The sequence below is a fragment of the Fragaria vesca genome, linkage group LG6 (genome assembly GCF_000184155.1).
Source record: "Fragaria vesca subsp. vesca linkage group LG6, FraVesHawaii_1.0, whole genome shotgun sequence".
NCBI lineage: Eukaryota > Viridiplantae > Streptophyta > Magnoliopsida > Rosales > Rosaceae > Fragaria > Fragaria vesca.
This window is the reverse complement of record NC_020496.1, coordinates 27562062-27584530: the sequence shown is the minus strand read 5'-3', so window position 1 is coordinate 27584530 and position 22469 is coordinate 27562062. Positions and strand designations below refer to the sequence as shown.

General features: G+C 37.8%; 1 protein-coding gene and 1 non-coding gene across 2 annotated transcripts; one reads left to right on the top strand and one right to left on the bottom strand.

The window, feature by feature from the left end:
* Positions 1-16664: 16664 nt before the first annotated feature.
* LOC101299019 (BAHD acyltransferase At5g47980-like) lies at positions 16665-18532 on the bottom strand. Its single transcript, XM_004303872.1, has 2 exons — positions 17691-18532; positions 16665-17455 (listed from the first exon to the last, which is right to left on the bottom strand). Exons 1-2 carry the CDS (start codon positions 18496-18498, stop codon positions 16896-16898), a joined length of 1368 nt encoding a protein of 455 aa, XP_004303920.1. The 5' UTR covers positions 18499-18532; the 3' UTR covers positions 16665-16895.
* Positions 18533-21249: 2717 nt separating this feature from the next.
* Positions 21250-21926, top strand: LOC101298811. The gene is made up of 2 exons (XR_185016.1): positions 21250-21419; positions 21525-21926. It is a non-coding gene; the product is annotated as an uncharacterized LOC101298811 (transcript).
* The last annotated feature ends 543 nt before the right edge of the window (positions 21927-22469 follow it).

Sequence of the window (22469 nt, the reverse complement as noted above, 5' to 3'; positions counted from 1 at the left end):
TATGTTGAGTTTATTGATTCCGGGGCCCGGTTATCCAAGGAAGTGTCTCGATGTGTATTTGAGACTTTTGATTGAAAAGCTTAAGTTTTTGTGGGACGTTGGTCATCCCACTTATAACAAGTACATGCATGAGATGTTCCAAATGTATGTCATGGTTGTTGGTACCATCAGTGATTTTCCTGCCCGTGGGATGTTGTCGGGCAACGTTGTTAGGGGATACAAGGCTTGTCCAGAGTGCCTTAACGATGAGTTGAGCAGCAGTCATTGCAACAAGATATACAGATTGGGTCACCGTACTCTCCTTCCATATAATCACGAATGGCGGTTCGATGCACAAGCATTTGATGGGACCGTAGAAAACGGTGTGCCTCCCAGAAGATGGATGGGGAAAGAAATTTTAGCAGTGCTTAATGAGTACGGTTTTAGACAGCTCAGCAATCATCCCAATATTGTAGCGGCAATACCTGAAAGACCCGACAGGTACAAATTCTAGACACATAAGAGCATATTCTAGGAACTCCCATACTGGAGTAAGTTGTTGATCATGCACTACCTAGATGTGATGCACATAGAAAAGAATGTTTGCGACAGTGTGGTGGGCACAGTGCTGAACTTGGAGGGGAAGACGAAAGACGGTCCTAAGGCACGCATTGATCTAAAAAAAATGCTTATAAGAAAACATATGTGGTTGACAGAAGGGAAGAAAAAAATGCCTCAAGCTCCTTACACCGTGAAGCCTGACCAGAAGAACGTAATTTTCAGGTGGATGAGTTGTGTGAAGTATCCTTCAGGCTATGCAGGAAATATAGCCCGGTGTGTGAACTTCCGGGACAATAAGATGTACTGGTTGAAAAGTCATGATTGTCATATCCTGCTACAACGCCTCTTCCCTGTTTTCATTCGACCGTTCCTTCCCCGTCAGGTGGTGGAGTCGTTAGTAGCATTGACAAGATTCTTCTAGAAGTTATGCACACGGGAAGTGAAAAAATCTAACCTCCGGGAAATGCGACATCATTTATATCATGTGTAAATTTGAGAGGATATTTCCACCAAATTTTTTTGACATCATGCCTCACCTGATGATCCATCTTCCCGAGCAATTGTTGCTTACCGGTCCGGTCTAGTACACTTGGATGTATCCCATGGAAAGGTACGTTTTTTACACATGAATTCCTCAATATACATGTTCAATAATCATAACACTTTGCAACTTGATTTATAGGCAACTTGGAGACTACAAAGATTATGTGGCTAATAAATCCGTACCTGGAGGATGTATAGTTGAAGCATATATTGCGCACGAGTGCGTCACCTATATGAAGTTGTATTTAGGAGCGTTGAAGGAAACTCTGCAAACCATACCGGTAGATGTACCGAAGTTCAATATTTCCATACTCTCTAGTGATGTTGACGTTTATGGAATTTTGCCAGACTCCTACAAGTTACAACCACATGAGCTAGTCATTGCCCACTGGTGGGTATTGATTAACTGTCGAGAAGTTGAATACTTGAAAGACATCCATCTATATTGTCTAGACATTCAAGGTGATCTCAAGTACCACAATAGGGAGTTCGTAAATTATTTTGGCGGCTGGGTACGTAATTCAATATTTCTGTACGTGTTTATGTTTATTGCATAATTATCCATATTTACTAGGGCTGCCACTTGGTTTGGTAAATACCAAACCGATCGAAAACCGATCGAAAATTTATGATTTGGTAAACCGAATTTTGGTAATCGAAATCAAAAAAACCGAAACCGAGAAATACCGAAAAAGTTGGTTTGGTTTTTGGTAAATACCAAATTTACCGAAATTCTAATTATTTAAAGACTTATATTTGTAAAAACACACAGACTAATAATCTTATCTCACGTTTTCAATTGTATATACCATTTAGTAAAAACAAGACAATTAATAGAAAAATTCAACTATACTTGGTAGCATTCGGGTCTCAATTAAAGCGATCAACTTTAATTCAATGTTACTTGTTATATAAAAACGCTCTTACCTACCCGTCTTAGTCAATTCATCACACACACACATAGACAAACCCACTTAGATGACATGTAACCGCCCAGGTAAAAATTTAGGAATGTTTTTACCTCTCTTGATGATAGGGCTCCCCATATGAAGCACAAGCGTAAATATGGTTAACCGCCTTGATCAAGGCTAAAACATTATCAAAAATACCTAATTTTTCTACCATAGTCGTATTTCACTATATTGATCACATCATAGTTCACAAGGTTTTTGAAAATTTTGCTTCCTCTTTGTAGTTGGTTCACAAAGATGTACATATGCATATAACTTACTAAATAAGTTATACCACATTACCAGGCATGTTGTGGTTCCAATGATTACAATTCACAAAATTAAAATTCGACCGTCTGATGTGATCATTATAGTATAATACAATTATGATAGAAAATTCAATTGTACTCAATAATGCTCGGGTCTTGGTCAAAGCGGTCAACTATAATTTAACGTCACTTATTACACGAAAAAAAACTTTTACTGCCCTTATGTGACTTATTTTGGTCAACTCTTCCACACACATACTTTCACATAGATGACACATAACCTGTTCATATAAAAATTTGGAAACATTTACATCCTGACTATTTCGGTAGAAAATTAAACCATACTCGATAATGTGTACTGAAATGATTATCTTTTGTATATGTATTATCAGACTCTAGAAACTCAAGTGATATTTAAATTTTATAGTTTTGTATTGTTTTGTTATATTTTGAAAATATATTTGTTGTGAAGTTTGGTAATACCGAAAAACCGACATCCAAAGTTGGTAAGATTTATCTCATACCGAAGTTTTTGGTTTGGTAATTGAAAGTCATATTTCATTACCTAAAGCTTTGGTTTTGAAGTTGGTAATGCCCATTACCGATTCGAACTGACCGAGTGGCAGCCCTAATATTTACAGTTGAATGGTTCGTTGTAGATGAACCATATTCAATTTGATGGTCACCCAAATTGGTCGCACGAACTAACACTTCTAGCGATGAAGCCGATAATGTCAAGAGTTTATCCGATGTGCAAGGTGAATGGTGTGCAATTTATATATGAATAGAGAGACAGCAGACGGAGAACACAGAATTCTGGGGTCATGGCGCATGGTGGGCGAAATGGAGTTGACTATTCCGGTGTTCTCCATTTAGTGGTGGAACTCGTTTATGGGCAAGGCATGACAGTGCACCTCTTCAAGTGGTTTGATACTAGGCCGCAGAGCATGAAGACCGATCAGTACGGAATATTATCGGTGAACACTGCTACAAGTTCTTTTGAAGATGACCCGTTCGTTTTTGCCATATCGGTAAAACAAGTGTTTTATCTTGATGAATTTGCTAAGGGTGACACGTGGAAAGTAGTCAACATTATGCACCCTTGAAATATTTACCGGGTGGCTACACTTGGAGAGGCCGAAGACGAGGAAGAAGATGTTGCGTATCAAGAGCCCAGCGCAATAGATATTCCTACCTCCTTGATGTGATGGTATTTTCCTATATTTTTACGCCCTTTAATCTTGATATTTGTGTATAATTCTCCTTGTTTTTAGTCCATTTACTTAGTTTAGTGTGTTTGTAGATTTGAAGAGCAAAGATGAGGAAAAGAAGCAAAAAGAGAGCAAAAAGGATTGAAGGTCGTTTGCAATCCTGATATCTGAAGCAGTCTTGACAGAACAGCCAACTTTGACGATTTAACTGTACTGATCCAGGAAGAACCAGAGAGTGAGCCTTATATGCACGAAAAGCCCTGGATGTCTACTTTCTACAGAATTTTACGGTTCGTGATTTTGATATTTCTAGAGGGAGATATGGCTGTTTAAGTACAGGCTGTTCGGTACGCGCGAATCTGTAACATGTCTCCAAGAGCTCGAGTTTTCAAGACCTGAATGACTTAGCAAAATTCCGAGAAGATTAATATAGCAATATGGGCCTCTTGAGAGTCTAACACATGTTTTCCTTGGACTTTTTGGGCTATTTCATTAAAGAGTTCCCAAAGCCTGAAGCAACAAGGAAAAAGACATCATATAAAAGGAGGTTTATGAAGCACAAAAGGGGTGTGAATCCATATCAGAATTTCATCCAAGAAGCTGCTGCCATCCACCGTCTTCTACTTCCATCTCCATTCAATTAGTTTCTTTATGTTTTTAAGAACTCATAATATGTTTGCTTTGAACATGAGTAGCTAAACTCTTTCTCTAGGGCTAGGATGAAGCCCTAGCATGATTGTCTACATGTTTTGATACTTAATTGATGGATTATTAGTTTCTTCTCAGATAAATTCTTAATCTCTGCTTGATTTGTTGCTTGGGTTAAAGTTCTATTGATTCACGACCTTTAGGCTTTGCATCTAGCTATCTGAAGTTGAATTTGAGGCGTAACTGCAATAAAATTCTACTGAGCTTCTTGAGATTAAGGATTGTGAATTATATTGTTGCCGTAACTGGAATAGTAGTTTGCATGATTCTCTGTTTTCTAAACATCATGAGTCCTATATATGTGTTAAATTTATGCCGTAACTAGATAGACTGCATACTAGGATATACGATTTCTGCTGTACTTGAAGAGCATCATACTATTAAGGAAAACTAAGGTCTAAGTGCCGTACCTGGACTTAGATACGAGGATTGTTATCTGGAGAAACAAAAGAATCCATTAGTTGTGTCAAGCCGTAGATAAGATTGCTTGTGGTTGATTCCGACACCCTAGGCTCATCATCATCATCGTATTCTTACTCTTTTCAATTTTAGTTACTCTCTTTTAGTTTGTGTTTACAAGTTACTTTTCATTAGCATAAGACCTTTTTCAAAAACCCCAACAATCATAAGTACTATTTAGTTTGAGTCTTTGTGTTTGTCTTTATCAATTTGTGTATTTTGTTTTATGTGTTTTAGTATAGTTAGTTTAGATATTCCATAATTTTAGTTAAACTAATATCCTTGTGGAAACGACAACCCCTTTTCTTTCATTCACTATACTACATCCACCCTATATACTTGTAGGAATTCCATCACTCCTCTACCGTTCGCCTTAGTAATTTTAAAGCGGGTCGTTCAGTGCGAATTCGTGATGAAGAGCCAAGGCTTATTGATGTTGATCCAAATCAAGAAACAGACGAAGACTCTGGCGATGAGGAAAGACATAGATTACCAGAAATTAATTCTGACACCGAAGAAGACTCATCGGATGATTCCGATTACGAGCCTTAGTTTTAATTCAGAGGACCTAATACATTAATTTGTAATAAAAAAGAATGTATTACCTTTCTAGTTTACATATGTTGAATTCATATTTCTGTTATTTGATATGAATTTTGGTGATATGTGAATAGGAAGTTAGTATGGTTTACATTAAACATTCAGTTTTTTTAATGTATTTTTTATTCTTTAGCCGACGAAATATACCTTAATTCGTCGGCTTAAACCATCTTAACCGACGAATACCCTAATATTTCGTCGGCTAAACCCTAAACCTTAGCCGACGGATACCCTATTATACGACTTGTTGTGTCTCATCGATTTGAAACTATTTTCAGTTGGAGGTCCGGCCAAAATACTTAATTTAGACGGTCTAACGACCTTTTCCGTGCGTTTAGGGGTTTGACTTACGAGATTGACCGTCCGGATCAAGCCCTTAACCTTGTCGGATCAAGTTGAATTTTTGCCCATACATGAATTTTGTCATGATGGTCAGATCTGACGGTCAGATTTCTGTTTCCCAAGTGTTAAGTAAATGTCCGTTTCAAAAACAAACTATAAGTAAAACCTTCAAACGCAAAAAAGTCGTGAAATAAGATATGACCAGAATGGTGAAATACGTCCACGGTTGAAAAATCACAGTATTCCGGTAAATTTTCGGTGCCGATAGTTGAGGTCAATGCAATTTTTCATTCTTTCTTCCTATGAGTAGCCCTATCTTCGGTGGTTATTTTGCGTAAAATTTTTATACGACTTGTTGCGTCTCATCGATTTGAAACTATTTTCAATTGAAGGTCCGGCCAAAATACTAAATTTAGACGGTCCAACGACTTTTTCCGTGCGTTTAGGGGTTTAACTTATGGGATTGACCGTCTGGATCGAGCCCTTAACCTTGTCGGATCAAGTTGAATATTTTCCCATACATGTATTTTATTATGATGGTCAGATCTGGCGGTCGGATTTCCGTTTCTCAAGTTTGATTATCACAATCACAATTTGCCGAATGTATAAAAAGTACTATAGCCGACGAATTTAATGGTGTAGCTGACGAATTTCAAGGGTTTAGCTGACGAAATTATTATTTCGTCAGCTAAACCTATTGGAAGTTAGCCGACGAATTTCAACGTTTAGCCGACGAGTTTGATCTTAGCCGACGAGATTATTAGCTTTAGTCGACGAAATAATAATTTCGTCGGCTAAAGTTGTCGGGTATACAGACGAACACCCAGCGCTCGACAGTAGAAAAGCCCTAGCCTCCTCTTCCGCCTCCTCCGCCTCCTCTCCCTCTCCCGGTCTCCACCTCCTCCCTCTCCCTCTCCCGGTCTCCGCCTCCTCCCTCTCCCTCTCTCGGTCTCCAAGGTTAGCATTTTTCTTCTTTTTTACTTTTGATTTCTAATTGATTTTTAGGCTATGCTCTATGCTTTTTGTTACTGTCCAACTTCCCTAATTTATGTTTAGGAGATTAACTATCCTCATGTTTTAAACATATACTTTGTTGATAATGAACTTGAAGCTTGCACTGTGCACTTGTTATATTCCATGACTAAGTACTGCATTCATCGTGGGCTGGGTACGAATTTTTAAACATAAGATACAAAATACAAAATAGAAAAACCTATATCAAATCTGGATGAATATATATATATATATATATTTAATTGAATTCATATTTTTGAACAAGTATAATTTTAAAAAAAATAATATATATATATATATATATATTCACATTATATTAAGTGTTAAATTTAAGCATGAACATAATGAAAAAAAAATGGTTTCAAAAATATTTTTTATAGATCGAATAAAGACAAAATAATCTAGAGCCTTAAATTCGAGAAGGATAAGATTGAATTTTTACTTTTTTAATGTTGCCTCAGCCTTGAATTAACGAGCAACATTGAATGAGTGTATCCGCCCATGCCTCAGCCTTGATTCAAATTAATATTTTAAACAGAATGAGCGGTTATTTTAGATCGACGAAGAGTTTGAAGGGCCAAAGGTCCGAATCGTCTGAGAGAACCTCTAGCAACCCTCAAACGTCGTTTCAGGGCCCCATGACAGCCAGACGTGCGACCCTTTTGGAGACGGCGCAGAGGCAGCTGGAGGTGCCCCCTTCATCTAGGCAGGCGGGCGTCCCTCGTTCCTTGAGGCAGCTATGGCCTCCGTCCACGGAGGTGTCTGCACCCCGTATGCTTGAGATACACCGGGCGCCTATTCCGGGTCCTACTTCTTCGGATTGTGGGTCATTTGGGGTACAGATGCCGCCGCCGCCGCCTCATTTGTTCCTTCCGCGGATGATACATGCCTTACCTGCAGTCGATGGCTCAAGGACGCCGATTTATCCACTGCCGCCGCCAGTGGCTCCATCAGCGGCGTACCAGTTCATGCCTTTTGATACGCCTCTTATTTCCACGACGGTATCATCATCAGCGACAGAGACGGAATCCGTTGCGTCCGCCGTATCACCCTCAGGTAATGAAAAATGAATGATTTGTTTTCTTATAATTAATAGTAAAGGGTCTCCGATTTTAATAATCAATTTGGTTTATCATGTGATAGGCACCGTCGGAGCGAAGCCGACAAAGAAGAAGGGAGGCCTCGTCACAAGGAAGGCTCTCGAGAAGACCGTCAGTACCTCAAGGAGGATAGTCATCGTTACTGACGGGGATGGCGACATAGTATCAGGCGGGAAGTCGAGGACGTACTCCGGCCGCGTGGGAGCGCTCATTAGGGATAGAGTCCCTATGTTGTGGTCAGACTGGGGCGAGATCCCGCAGGAGGTTAAGAACATGGTCCATAACGCGATGTCGGTGAGTTTACAAAATGCCTCAATAATATTATGTATTACATTATTGATTTCTCGAAAAACTAAACTAATAAACGGTTAAATGCAGGTGTGGTTTGAGGTTTCCGAGCACCTGAAGAACAGCTGGGCGGACGTTGTGCATGGGGGAAGGTACGTTGGGAAGTTAATGAAAAAACAAAATTGTATGTGATATTAATAATATTTCTAATATTTTTGTTGTATCTGTAGGTACAAGGAGTGGAAGAACGAGTTGCGGACCCACTGGACTACGCACGGGAACGCACGTTCTGGTACCCCTGCTGAGTTCCAGTACAGGGAGTACGAGTGGTGTTGGCTTCTGACATCAGAATTCAACTACCCTCGTAAACAGGTATTTAAAAAAATTAATTAGTTAATTTTTCATTAAGTACGTGCGTTTTAAAATATTTTAGTAATAGTTTACTTTTTTCTTTGAAAGCCGTTTCCCCGGCGAACGCTCAGAACCAGCAACACAACACAAGAAACCATCATGCCGGTTCTAGACCGTTCGCTGTCTTCATGGACGAGGCGGCCAAGGAACATCCAGAAGTCAACCGGTACGTCTATACGTACGAGAAGGTATATCCTGACGCCCAGGAGGATATGTATGTCATCTTACGTTTTTAAATTTTTAAATTTACTTATATATATGTTAAAATGTTAATTAATCATTTTTTTCGTATCTAATTAGGCGAAGGTGAGGGAGACTAGTGACCACAAGTGAAACTACCTTAGGACCAAGGGGTGCCATGTTATTGAAAAATGTCAATTAATGCTATGTTATTAGTAAGATTGTATGGTTATTATTATAATTGGCACCCCCAAAGTTTTTGAAAAATGTCAATTAATAATATTCTATCAGTAGGATTGAATGGTTATGATTATAGTTGTATATGTCTAGCTTACTTTCCATGTAATATTATGTCATGTTACCATTGCCTCTTACCATATGGATCAATCACCACAATTAATTAGATATTAACTAATCATTTTACATACATCTAAATTTTCAATACACATATATGTCATTACATGGACATAAATGAAGTTTTATAACGAACAATTATGTTTAAAGATTATGAAAAAACAATAATATTACTTTCAATTAAAACATAATTTTGTCAAACGATTTAAAATTATTATATATCTTTTTTCGTTCATTATATTTCGGCCCCTCTAAACCTACGGTTCTGGCTCTGCCATTGCTAGTGACAAGGTGATGAGTGCTATAGTGAGGGAGACATGGCCGGACACGTAGGAGGAAGAGATGTCTGAAGCCATGTCCCGGATCGACACTCAGGATCCGACGGTTGGGGCGAGAATCATGGACACAGCTTTCCCACCGCGAGCAAACAACTTCTACTGTCGGGGTCTAGGAAAGAAGGGCAAGGGGGTCTTGAAGACCACTCCAGGATTTCAACGAAAGGCAGACTCGACCACTAGGACGACTCAGCTAGAGTCGGAAGTTCAGAGACTACGGGAACAGCAAGCTACTCAGGCTGCCTATAATGCAGCGCAGGCAACCTATGTTGCCGAGGTATATGCCATCCAGTAGGCCCAGCAGCGGCAAATGTTCCAGTACATGCAGGAGTTTACAGCTGCCCAGCTTCAGGGACTTCCGGCTCCGCCCATGCCTACGCCTATACCGCTATCTCAGCCGCTGCAACCTCCTACGCAGCAGCCCCCAGAATCAGATATTGATTTAGACGATCTAGATTTTGTGTAGTTGATGAATTATATAATCTTATGTGCTTGTTGTTGGTTATATGGAATTGTTTTGGTGTAATTTGCAGCTTGCTTGGAATGGTAATTTAGAAATTTCGTGTTTTTTTCATTACTGGAATGGACTTATAGCCAACGAAACATGTAAGAAATTCGTCGGCTATAGTATTTTAATTTTTTTAAATAAGGTTTAGCCGACGAATTATGTCACGTTTCGTCGGCTAAACCATTCTAAAGCCGACGAAACAGACTATATTTTGTCGGCTTTACTAATTCTTTAAAAAAATTTATTACACACTTTAGCCGACGAAACAGACTATATTTTGTCGGCTAAAGTCTGAGACTATGGTCGACGAAACATTTAAGGTAGTCGTCGGCTAAATTTTAGGAAAAAAAACCGACGACTTGTTTTTCGTCGGCTAAACTCTTGGACTAAAACCGACGACTTGTTTGTCGTCGCCTAAACGTTGGGACTATAGCCGACGACGTCTTCTTGTTTCGTTGGCTATAGTCATCACCGACGACCTTTTCCCGACAAAATCTTAGCCGACGAGCAGTCGTCGGCTAAGATCTTAGCCGACGAATTAAGCTAACAGGCCGACGAAACTTTTTCGTTGGCTAAAGTGCTTGTTTCGTCGACTAAAGTGCTTGTCCTGGTAGTGTTAGGTCGTTATTTCTTATGCTTAGTATAGTACTCGAACAACTTTAAAAGATAACTTACTAATACTAGCATGGTTTTATAGAACATTTCTCTTTACCAATACAAACAGTCAAGCTAGAGATCACATTTCAACTCTCGAACACAAAACCAAAACACTGAACCAAGGAACAAATTAAGGCATAAGCTTTCAACATTTTCAATGCATTCATTATAAAAATCCCACAAAAAAACAAACAAACTCATCTAAGATCCACAAGCATAAAATCATCATTCCAAAAGCCGTAAAATTTACATGAACTTATATGCATTACAAAGAAAAGGCTAGAGAGTTAGGTACCTTATTGCGCAAGTTTTCAGGGGAAGCAGTCAGTTCTGTAGAGATTGAGAGAAAGTATGTGTAAATGATTGGGTATCATGGGATTTTGATTCACTACTACAAAAACGTTATCAGACAACACTTATCAGACAACCTTTTAGGGTTCCCTAATCCTTACTTGTCTGATGAAGTGAACTGTTATATACAACGCAAAGTTACAAAGTTTTGTTGTCTGATGACACGAAATTGTCAGGTTATATTTCAAAAGTTCAAAACACAATAATGATGCTAATTTTCTGTTGTATGGTTTATGAAAGTTTTGGCAGAAGGATTCCCCCCATCACCAAATTGAAAGTCGTGCAAGATGCAAACTGTTTGGACAATAGACTTTTATTTCTTTGTTGTATGATGTTGTTACAATTTATACTAGGCAATACCTAGTGCAAGTTTAGAAAATATATACAACAGTTTAAAACATTCTGTTTTGTGATTGGAAAATCTGGTGGCATGCCAAAGTCGTTTGGCTCCAAAGTTTGCCTCCATTGAGTTGGTGTGCTATGCCAACATAGTTTTGGCTCCAAAGTTTCCCTCCGAGTATATATTCTGCTATGTGAAAAAGTTGACAAATTTAATAACGTACCCACCAACCTAAACGCTGTCTCACACACTCACTCTTTCGCATTCATATCGTTGTCTAAACCCACCAAACAGATCGACCCTCAACTCTCACTCTCATACAAATCGAGACTCTCGCCTCTCACTCTCAACAGTAAGCCCTCTCTCTCTCAATGTTGTCTCAACTCTCACTTTCTCGCCCTCTCTCTCAACGTAAAGTTAGATTTAGGAGAGGATCAGGAACCCCCAAATGAGTGCAACGAGTTTCAACGGTTGGTTGAGGAGGCAAACAAACCGTTGTACCCCGGTTGTAAGTTGCACACCAAGTTCAATGCACTTCTATGAACTTTTGTATGCTTTTTTCTTGTTTAGGAGTTTAAGTGGGCTTCTTTTGCCGTTGGCAATTGGTGAAGGCGAAAATTGCATTCCAATTGTTCGACGAAATGTTTATGAGGAACTAAAATTTTCACTTATAGTTGCATTTCTTGAGGTGTGGTTTCTGGGTTTAATTTGTTCACCTAGGTTCGGAGTCACAGAGCTTCCAAGCACTGGAAAGTCTTGCTCTAATAGCACTGAATATGACATCTCTATTTTCCTTGCATCTTTGTATTTGGTTTAGTATTTGTAAAATTCTAGTGCATGTTGATATGTTCTTTATACAATTGTTGCATTCCTGTCTGGATTGGGTAGCCAATTTTATGTCTAGTGCCTCTTTAGAGTACAAGCACTACAAAAAATAATTGTAGTTGTTTAGAGGGGGTTGTATCCATGTATATTGTTTATGCTTCTCCTTGTTTCACCTTCTTGTTTGTATTGGATCTAATTGTTACAACTTTGCGATACAACTTAACCTTAGTTCTCCTCAAAAACCTCCTGAGTTGCCTGTTGAATATGTACAGGAACTTCCGCCAGCAGTTGTGAGGGAGTATGGACATCAAATGGCAAACCATATATTTCTTAATGTTCCAAATTGTGGAGAACATTGGAGAATAGAATTGAGAACACCACCTCGTGGTGACCGGATGTGGTTGGAGAAGGGATGGGAAGAGTTTGACAGCTTTTACTTACTGGACCAAGGCGACATGGCAACCTTCAGCTTTGAAGGCGAACATTCCCATTTCCATATAAGCATCTATAGTTGGGATGATATGGAAATAAAATACCTTATTCTTAGCAGAGGTATGTATATATCAGTATATGGAAAGTTTTGTTAATTTGTGTTTGGAAATTTTTCGTGGACAACTCTATTGAATTAATCAATGGAATTAAAACAGGAGCTGATGCCAGTCCACCAGAAAGAAAAGAAATAGGAACAGAAGCTTGGGTTGTAGCCATTTCCAGTTCTCCTAGATCCCTTGCTGTTGTACACGTATGTGGAAGTATGTGGGTGAAAATTTATTTTGGTGTTTACAACTTCTATGGGAATTTTCCTTTGTATATGTCTGATAGGCTACATATATTGTGTTGAATCAATCATGGCAATTAAACAGAAGATAGGGTAAGAAGACGAATGAGACAAACAGGATTTGAAGCTGAAGCTAGAGCCATTTCAGTTTCTCCCAGATGCTTAGCTGATGAACACGAATATGATCCTTCCCAAATGAGCAGTTTCAGGTCGGACAAGCCATTTCTTGATATCAGAATTCCAGCCAAAACCTTATCCTTTCATGTGGTAAGCTTATCTTAATTCGATATATATAATGAGAGAAATTAAGGAGTTTGGGCACTATTACAGGTTTGTTGCTAGGTACACATTTGTAATGCAGGCAATAATGTACTTAGGCTCTTATCATATAATGAGTTTGAGGATTGTTTCGCATTTTAATCTAATAAGTTCTCATCTGTTTGCCGCTTGTTTTGGCATTCTTGTTTAAGTTCAATGCTATTGAAAATGCTAGTCAGTAAATGAATGGTATTAGTACCTGTTGGTCTTGGTTGCAGCACAATGGTGTTAAATACATGTTAGCTTGAGTATTCCTTGCTTAAGACTTTGATACCATTTTATTAACATGAGCAGGAAGCTGTTTAGTGTCGTCACATGTATCAAGTCATGATGGCTCTTCTGAATTGTAGCAAGTGGCTACGTATTTCTTGTTTTGTAGTGTTCCATTAAAATCTAAAAGTCTATATTGCCATACAATATTGGGAATTAGATATTGATTACGTAATTGAAAGCTTAAAGTAAGTGTCTTCCTTACTCTTTACTTCATCTTATATATATATATATATATATATATATATATATGTGTGTGTGTGTGTGTGTCTATATAAATTTCTTTACCCTAAATGAAATCTGAAATGAACCTGTCACTTTTATAACCTTTTATGTTCTAGCTCTATCATATTCCGATGTAATCAAGATTTAAGTAGTTGTAAGTTTTTTCAGGTACTTTCCCCTAGACTTGGTAGAATTTTGCCTTATTTAATATCAAGGAAGCATAAATGTTGCAGCTATAGGTATAGATATCTATTCATATAGCTACTATTCTGTACATATCTCCTTACTCTAAGAGGACACAGGTATAGATATATATTCACTTTGAGGATATAGGTACTGACTCTGAGCTCTTTACATCGACTAACTTTGTACAGCTGGGTCTGAATGGAGAGCTCTCAGGTAAGTCCATCACCTTAATTATGTCCTTATCTCTTACTTTTGGGCAAATAATCTAATTCTGTATATCTTGTGTATACAGGTGAGACCTTTATTTTGTTCAAGAAGCAAACTATCAGGAAGGTAGAAGTAAGACTCAAACTATCAATTTATCATCAATCTTTGACTGAAACGTACATTTAATTATCTTCAAATTTTAATACCCCATATTGAACCATTTGCAGGATGCATGATCCTTGATTGGCTCAATTCACCTGTTGGAGTTGCCTTTCTCAAGGTAATCCTCTTACTCAATAGTATTCTCTACATTGGAATGGTGTTTGTGTTCTGTTAAATGTTAGTTGTAGCTAGAATTCAGCTTCTACGGTTAAGAATATTCCTTTGGAGTCCATCTTTAGTTTTGGGAGAATGTCCTGTTAGTTCTGGAATTTTCATGCATTTGGCTGCTTTGAAATGTGAAACTTGTTGTAGGTTTTCTTGGTGGTCGAAGCCTTTTGCCAAGATAGTATCCTTCAGAAAAGAAGGAACTCAACTAAACCAACTGCTTGCTAATAAGGACAAACCTGTATCACCAGAAGATGATCTAGAAAGCAGTCATGCAAGCTAAATAGTACTGTTGTGCAATTCTAAAGATATAATAATATTGTGTGCAATTCTAAACTCTTAAGTTTGTGACTGCATTATTACTTGCATCTTATATGTTGTACCATGGAGTTTAGAGTAAAGTCTTAATCTAAAAATTACCAATTTTAGTTGGTTATTGATTTGAATCTGATTGAAAAGTTGGGTTGTCAATGGCCTAATGCCTCTAAGGGATGCCTTGATCAGTTACATGTTTAATAGCACATTTATATTACCTATATAAGCTAAAACTTGAGGTAGTGGAAGTATATCATGGCATTATTTGGCTATTCCTTTGTCTTGAACCTTGGATATGATTTCAGGCTTTTCAATATACACGTGGTTTTCTTTTATGGATGAGCAGATTGTATATATAGATTATTTGATAGAGTTTGCATTCATTGGTATGTTTGCATTTGCTAGATGTATCTCATATCATTGATATGTTAGACTAAAAGTGAGCAAAGATTTGTGTTACCCTTCTTTACTCTTTAGAAATTTGAACTACTATTTGATATCTCATATCATAGATGTATCTCATATCAACTACTATTTGTGTTTGTGTTAGGAATCAGATTTCGGGATAATGTCATGTTCATGTCTAACTTTAACATTATGTTTTTCAGTGGGACAGGAGAAACAAACTTGTCTACACCCAAGATGATTTGGATGTGTTAAGAAATGAGTAGGCAAAGTTCATCACCAGCAAATACCTGTAGGGTGCATGATCTGGTCTGTTTTGGTGAACTTGGTAATTTCTATATGTATGTGGTAGTACTTTGATTTTGAACTTGGTGTTTCTATATATTCGAAACAGCTATATGGTAGTACATACTTTGTGCATTTCTCATGTTGGAATGCTTTTGGACATGTAAGACTATATAAGAGCTTAACTAATTGCTTGTTTTCAGTTTATTATTCAGCTGTAATGTTGTTTGTGGAAGCTTGAATGATATATATGGAAGCTGAAATGCAATGTTTTATGGTATCAGTCAATTTGTGCAGAAGTTTCTTTTGTGATGTTTGTGTGTGTAAAACTTGGCCAACAAAGTCTGTCCACATGAAAATGCAATTGTTGTATGATTCTCATCAAACAAGAAAGCAGAATGTTATATCTATTGTGTGATACAACGGTCCAAATATTTCAGTTGTAGGTTATTCAACGTCACAGGGAATAAACCGTTGTAGCTTACTGAAAAACACACAATGGTAGAAATGAAAACCAACAGTTGTCTGAAAGGGAAAAAATATAACGAAAATGTTTTATTGTTTGTTGTTTGAGTGGACTTGTCGATGCCGCGCATGACATCGATCTGCGCAGCGACTTATACAACAAAAGTATTAAACTGTTGAGCAAAATGTGATCACACAACGGTGATTTTCACACTTGTCTGAAGATTCAATCAGACAAGCCCGAGATATACAACGGAAAACCTATAGTCACACAACAGTGTTCCACCATTGTGTGTTGACAAATCTGTAGTAGTGATTTTTGGCCTAACAAAACCGCAAGAAGAAATGAATGTCATACTTTTGTTTTTTTCACTTAAACAAGTTTTCTGGTTTTTATGGTTTTTATCTTTCTAGGTTCTAGTCACTCTTTGTTGCCAATGTGGATGTGATTCGGATTTAGCTAAGTTTCCCATATAAAGTGAAATTATAATGGTTCTTGTGTTATTTTTCTTTGTCTCGATGCATATGTTCCAAATTATTGTATGATTCTATGAATAGTGAGACATTGTGGCCATTTTCATTTCATTTTATTAAGATCTAACGATATTAGTCTCTCGTAAAGGCCTTCGCATTAGGTGCCTACCTTCTCCTAAGAGGACAGGACACTATGGTGAGGTGATGAGGTGAGACATTATGGCCATGTTTGTCGTTAGAGGATAAATGTATCAGAATATATAACTTTTTGATTATGTTGTCAAGGATCAAAATTACATTTTTTTAGCTATAGAAATATTTGATGTAATTGTATCAGATAATCAAGTACTTGAAAATAATGATAGGTGAATCATCTTTTTAGGTACTACATGCATCCTACCTTAAAAACATAACAAAGCTTAACAAAACTTGTATAGTTTTCTTTTTAATAAAGAAATAACTGTATAGATAGAAGCTTAATAGAGCATTGTTACAAACAAGAGCTATATTGGTTACAAGCATATGGAAACACATTCGGATAACATACGTAGACAGAGTCTATCATACTTGCATCTTATTGATTGGCTGGTGAACTAATTTAAATCTTATTCACAACAAAATGGACACATTGCACGAGCCACATAATCTTTCTTAATCAATTTCTTGAAATTAGCGTCTTTGGAGATGCTAGTGCTAGAAACTGGGGATCTTGTTCTAGCATAGCCATTTTCTCTTCTTCTAGATTCACCCACGCTTCAATTCCAGTATTGCATGGTGTTGGAACTAATATTGTGAGATTGCAAAATGCAGATTCAATTTTTCCTGCAACTCCAATCCATGATGTCCTCCCCCATCCAAAATCAAGTGCGTTGAAAAAATTAGTCCAGCTCGAGAATAAATAAATCTCTCGTGATGGTTCCATAGAACTCATAGTCCTCTGAAAATCTAGATACTCACACATTCTTCCATATCCCTCTTTACCCTTGAAAGTCTCAAAGTAATCACTGTTACATTGTTTGACAGATCCATTGAGCAAGTTAACCAAGTCACACAGCTTAAGATCACTAATCTCTGGTGTTGTATGACATAGCTCTAGTATGGCCTGTGCCCACCACATCAAGTTTCCAATGGCATTATCCAACACTGTCTCCATGTTAATCCGTGTTCTTAAGTTCACTGCCTGGGCTGCTATAGAAAGTCTTGTTGAAGTAGTACCTGCAAGTTCATATATTTTCTCATTTTTTGAGCTATGTACACAGTACACTATATGTAATAAAAATATATAAATAATGTGAAATTATAACAGAAAAAAATATTAAGTGTGTACTATTTTTTTTCTTTTGAAAAAGAAGTTCATATCGTTAGAAGTTTAGGACAACAGCTAACTAATATGGGACTACCCCAAATACATTAGGCTTTATTATTTGGCTTGTTGATAAACTGATTTTACCTAATGTTAGGGCCCGAGAAGCAGCGATTAGATGTTTCCAGAGAAAACCAGTGACGGCCTGAACTCGTGATGGCTTGGGCACTGGCTCGCTCTTCGCTTCATCTTGAATTGAAGATATGGCTTTTGCACCAAATACAAATCTCCTTGTAGCAACTTTTTTTCCGGCAAACCATACCCTTTCCATCTGACCGGCATATTTTTCAGGCAAGTCATCTCTCGGTGGGAAAAGCAATGCTGCTTCAGAGAGACTAGGATGTATGATATCTTCACGACACCCTCGAAAAATAGCACCCCAGGACTTGAGAAAACAGTCTGCCGTTCTTCCATCGATGAGCTTGTGAGAGATGAAGACACAGATTGCTATTCCGGAGTCCAAAATGTTGACTTGAACTCCAAGCAAGGGGTAACGCTCATCAGATATTGCTTCCATACTAAATGGTTTTATTGGAACAAACTCATTTAGGCACTCGATTTTCCGAAGCCTTAGAAAATCAGTCATGTCACAATTCACTCGAGCCTCAAGGTAAGGGACACCCTCTTCAAAATCATCGATGTATAGGTTGTTTTTGACCCTTCCAGAGAGTGGATAGTACAAAGTGAGAGTCTCGGAAAGGGCTTGTCTTAAGTCAGCTAGGGTTTGAGGAAGATTGAAGACATGGTCAGTAATGGGGTAGAAGAATACCATGGGGACATACGCTGGAGGAGTGAGCTGGTCCAGGAGGGTAAGGTTGTAAGGCTGAAGTGGTGTAGAGGAAGCTGATGGTTTGATGGTGTGTTTGGAAATTATACTGACCTCAATTTTCTCCATTTTGGCGAGGTAGGTTCTATATTATCTGACACTTGATGAAACATGTGGTACGCGGTATATATATATAGAACTGAAGCATAAAATTTAATGAGAATAATAATCATTAAATTATTCATACAACGCATGGATCTGACAAATTGCATACGTGGCTCGTAAGTCAGCAAAGTTGAAAAGTCTTCAGAAATAACATGTGGCGGCGTGTGAATAGTCGGTCAACAACAAAATCATCAATCCCGACTAAAATTAAATATCAAATGTCAATCGATAATCAGACATCAATCAAATCAAATCGATTATCGAAAAGGAAGTCGGAATTTAATTAAATTGGTGAAATACCTTATCGGTCATAATTAAATCGATCAATTAAAACTGATTGATTTAATTATGGTACATTAAATAATTAAATCAACCACCATGTTGAAGATACGTCAATGAAGCTCACAGAGATGAAATCATGATGAGCCAGCTTAGATGAGAGGTGGTGTCATCACTTTCAATGTCCTCGATATCTTCAAGGATGATGTTTGTGTCCTTCTTGAAACTCTTGGAAAACATCATGCGGAATAGTATACGTCTACGCAAAGCCTAAACACTTTAAGCGATTTATCCCACGTCTAAGACGTGGAATAAATCAAGCGTGTTAGGTGTTTATGTTCTTCAATTGCTGTCAAGGTACATAAAACCTAAACACTTTGAACGGTTTATCCCATATCCAAGACGTGAAAGAAACCAAAAGGTTGTTCGCATTCTTCAATTTGTCACCAAAATTCTGAAAAGAAAAATAGAAAAAAGAGTTAGTACCATGCTGCTGCCGAACTTGCCGAAGAAAAAAAATTTGCCGCTTTGCATAATGAGATGACAATCAAAGTTGATTAAAGAGTAAGCTCACGTACCCACCATGAAAAACGAGGGTTGTCACCCTTGACAATCTTTGTTTCCTTCTAGAAAGCATATGGACAAGCCAAAGGATTAAGAAAATCAACTAGAACAAAAGTAGTACCTCAAGGCTCTGGTCTCTCAAAGGTTTTCTTCAACTGCGTACCTCATGGGTTTTCTTCAACTGTGCTTGCCGAAAAGATGACCTTCAGCCGCAACTGAAAAAATTATATCGACTGCACTATGCATAAGGATGGGTCAGTAAGCATGAAGGCATGCGATAGTAAAATCAATAATCAAACAATAGAGAGGATTACGGCAACGCAATTGCATGGCACCATCGCATTGATCCCGCCTCCACAATTTCGTTGTCAAGTTCGCGGTACAAGGTTGGACCTATCTTCGTACCAAGCTTCACTCACGACTGAGGCGTACAGTAAAATAAAAAAATAAAAAAAATAATAAGAAGAAGGAAGAAAGAATTACAAGAAGTACGGGCAGCTAGCTAGGGAAGAGAATATGGTGATTAGGGCAAAACCCTACGGTACAATCCTATGATGTCATCATGCATTCACTTTCCTGTTTGGTCAAGAAGTCATCAAGCCATTGCACGATTTCTTACTTGTAGAAGACCAAACCCATTCGGTAGGTGGTAATTATTTATAGGACTAATTTCAGTTTACCCCTATCAACTTTAGGTCGATCATCATGTTAATCATTCTTCTTTTAATTTTATCAAAAACACCCCTCAACTCCCAAATTTCATCAGCCGCGTATGTCCAAACCTCCAATCTCCATTCAATTCTTCTGTCAAGTGATGACTTGATATCAAGAAGAAAGAAAAAAAGGAAAAATAGACAAATTGCATTCAATCCCACCAAAATCATTAAGGTTAGGGGGTTATGATGAGAACAAAGATGTGTATCGATATAGGGGAAAAATGGTCCGAAATGTAACTTTCAGAATTTGACTTTCTTCTTGATATCAAGTCATCATTTGACAGAGGAATTGGATGAAGATTGGAGGTCTGGACACGCGCGGCTGATGAAAATTGGGAGTTGAGGGGTGAAAAGCTTTCATCTCTCATTCAAATCCTACCAATTGAAAATAGTTGTGAGACGGGTGAATTTAAAGCCACATATGGAAGTTGTTCAAATGAAGATCATATCCACTAATGTATTCTAAACATATGGAAAGGTAGCAATGCATGATTCTCAAGCGTTCAAAATAAAAATTTCAAAGGCAACAAAAATGTCATCACGGTACGGACCAATATTTCAGACGTAAAAATGAGTGGATGGCAAAACACGCCACAAGTGTCATCAAGAATGAGTTCAAGCCGCACCTCCGACACGTGACAGCAACATGACTACGACACACCTTGAAGTGGGAGCATTTGTAGATGTAGAAAATTTAATAAGAATAATAATCATTAAATTATTCATACAACGCATGGACCTGACAAATTGCATACGTGACTCGTGAATCAGCAAAGTTGAAAAGTCTTCGGAATTGACACGTGTGAATGGTCGGTCAACAACAAAATCATCAATCCCAACTAAAATCAAATATTAAATGTCAATCGATAATCAGACATCAATCAAATCAAATCGATTATCGAAAAGAAAGACGGAATTTAATCAAATTGGTGAAATACCTTATCGATTAGTGGTTGAGAGATTAGTGGTTTAGAATTGTCTTTATAAGATTAAGACCATTCCGGGGACAGACGTCTAAGAGTTCTGTTATTATTTGTACAAATATATATAGAGCATTGAGATAAACTGGATTAAGAAATCCTGCTTATTGAGTCAAGAATAGTCATCATCAGTGAATGCAACTACATTTAGTTGTTAAGATAGATAGACAAGAATAAGATGAAGAATGTCTGTACGTCCTTGGTCATAGTTGATTCACTATGTAGTTAAAGTTTGAGGATGAAGAACCATGTGGAGCTGTGGCTTCTTCTGCAAGTGTCTTCCACTCCATGGCCTTAGCTTTCATTTCCTTACCCTTGGATCTCCCTCCACTAACTCCTTGACAAGGCTAGCTTTTTACTTCTTCTCTCTTCACGTCGTTACTAATCTCCATCCCGATTCCCCATTTCTTACAAGCACACTACTTAATTATTTGTGTGTTGTTCTGCATAGAATGGCCAACAAAGCATACGAACTCCTGCAGATAAACTCTCCATGGCTGACTGCAAACCGGTGTGTGTTAAGAATCCTCCAAATAACCGCTTGAGGCGCGCTAGAACACCAGGGTTGCAAAGTCAGAATTGTCCCCAAGTATCCTATTATTATTTATGGATAAATACCAGGTCGTGTCCGGCTGCTTCCAACCATTAAGGCCGTTCCCGTCCATACCCAGCGTAGTAGAAGCCATGAAGGTTCATAATCTGTTCTTGAAAAAGCGTCGGAAAAAGCCAAAAAAACGTGTCGAAAATGTCCAGAAACGAAACCGTAAATAAATTAAATATATACTTGTAACACCTCAAACTTTACATGTGGGGGAAATATTGACTTTCAATTTAGAGTTTTATGTTTTTGCTGAATGCTAACATCATAGGAAACACTACCAAGACAAGCAATTAAATATAGTTTCGTCGGCCTGTTAGATAAATTCGTCGGTTATGGTTTTGTCAGGAAAGAGTCGTCGACAATGACTTTAGCAGACGAAACAAGAAGACGTCGTCGGCTATTGTCTCAGAATTTAGCCGACGAAAAAGACGTCATCGGCTATTGTCTCAGAATTAAGCCGACGAATATCTTAAATGTTTCGTCAACCGTAGTCTAAGACTTTAGCTGACAAAATATTTAAGATATTCGTCGGTTAAAGTATGTAATAAAAAAATTAAAAAAATAACTATAACCAACGAAATATAGTCTGTTTCGTCGGCTTTAGAAAAGTTTAGCCCCCGACGAACCATGCCGTAATTCGTCAGCTAAACCTTATAAAAAAAATTAAAAATACTATAACCGACGAATATCTTACATGTTTCATCGGTTATAAGTCCATTCCAGTAAAACAAAAAACCTGAAATTTCTAAATTACCATTCCAAGCAAACTGCAAAATACACCAAAACAATTCCATA

Excerpts from the sequence above, each read along its gene's own strand:
- LOC101299019 (XM_004303872.1), bottom strand. The coding sequence starts at position 18,498 with ATGGAGAAAATTGAGGTCAGTATAATTTCCAAACACACCATCAAACCA. Across the intron at positions 17,456-17,690 it reads TTCTCGGGCCCTAACATTAG|GTACTACTTCAACAAGACTT; the intron begins GTAAAATCAGTT and ends ATGAACTTGCAG.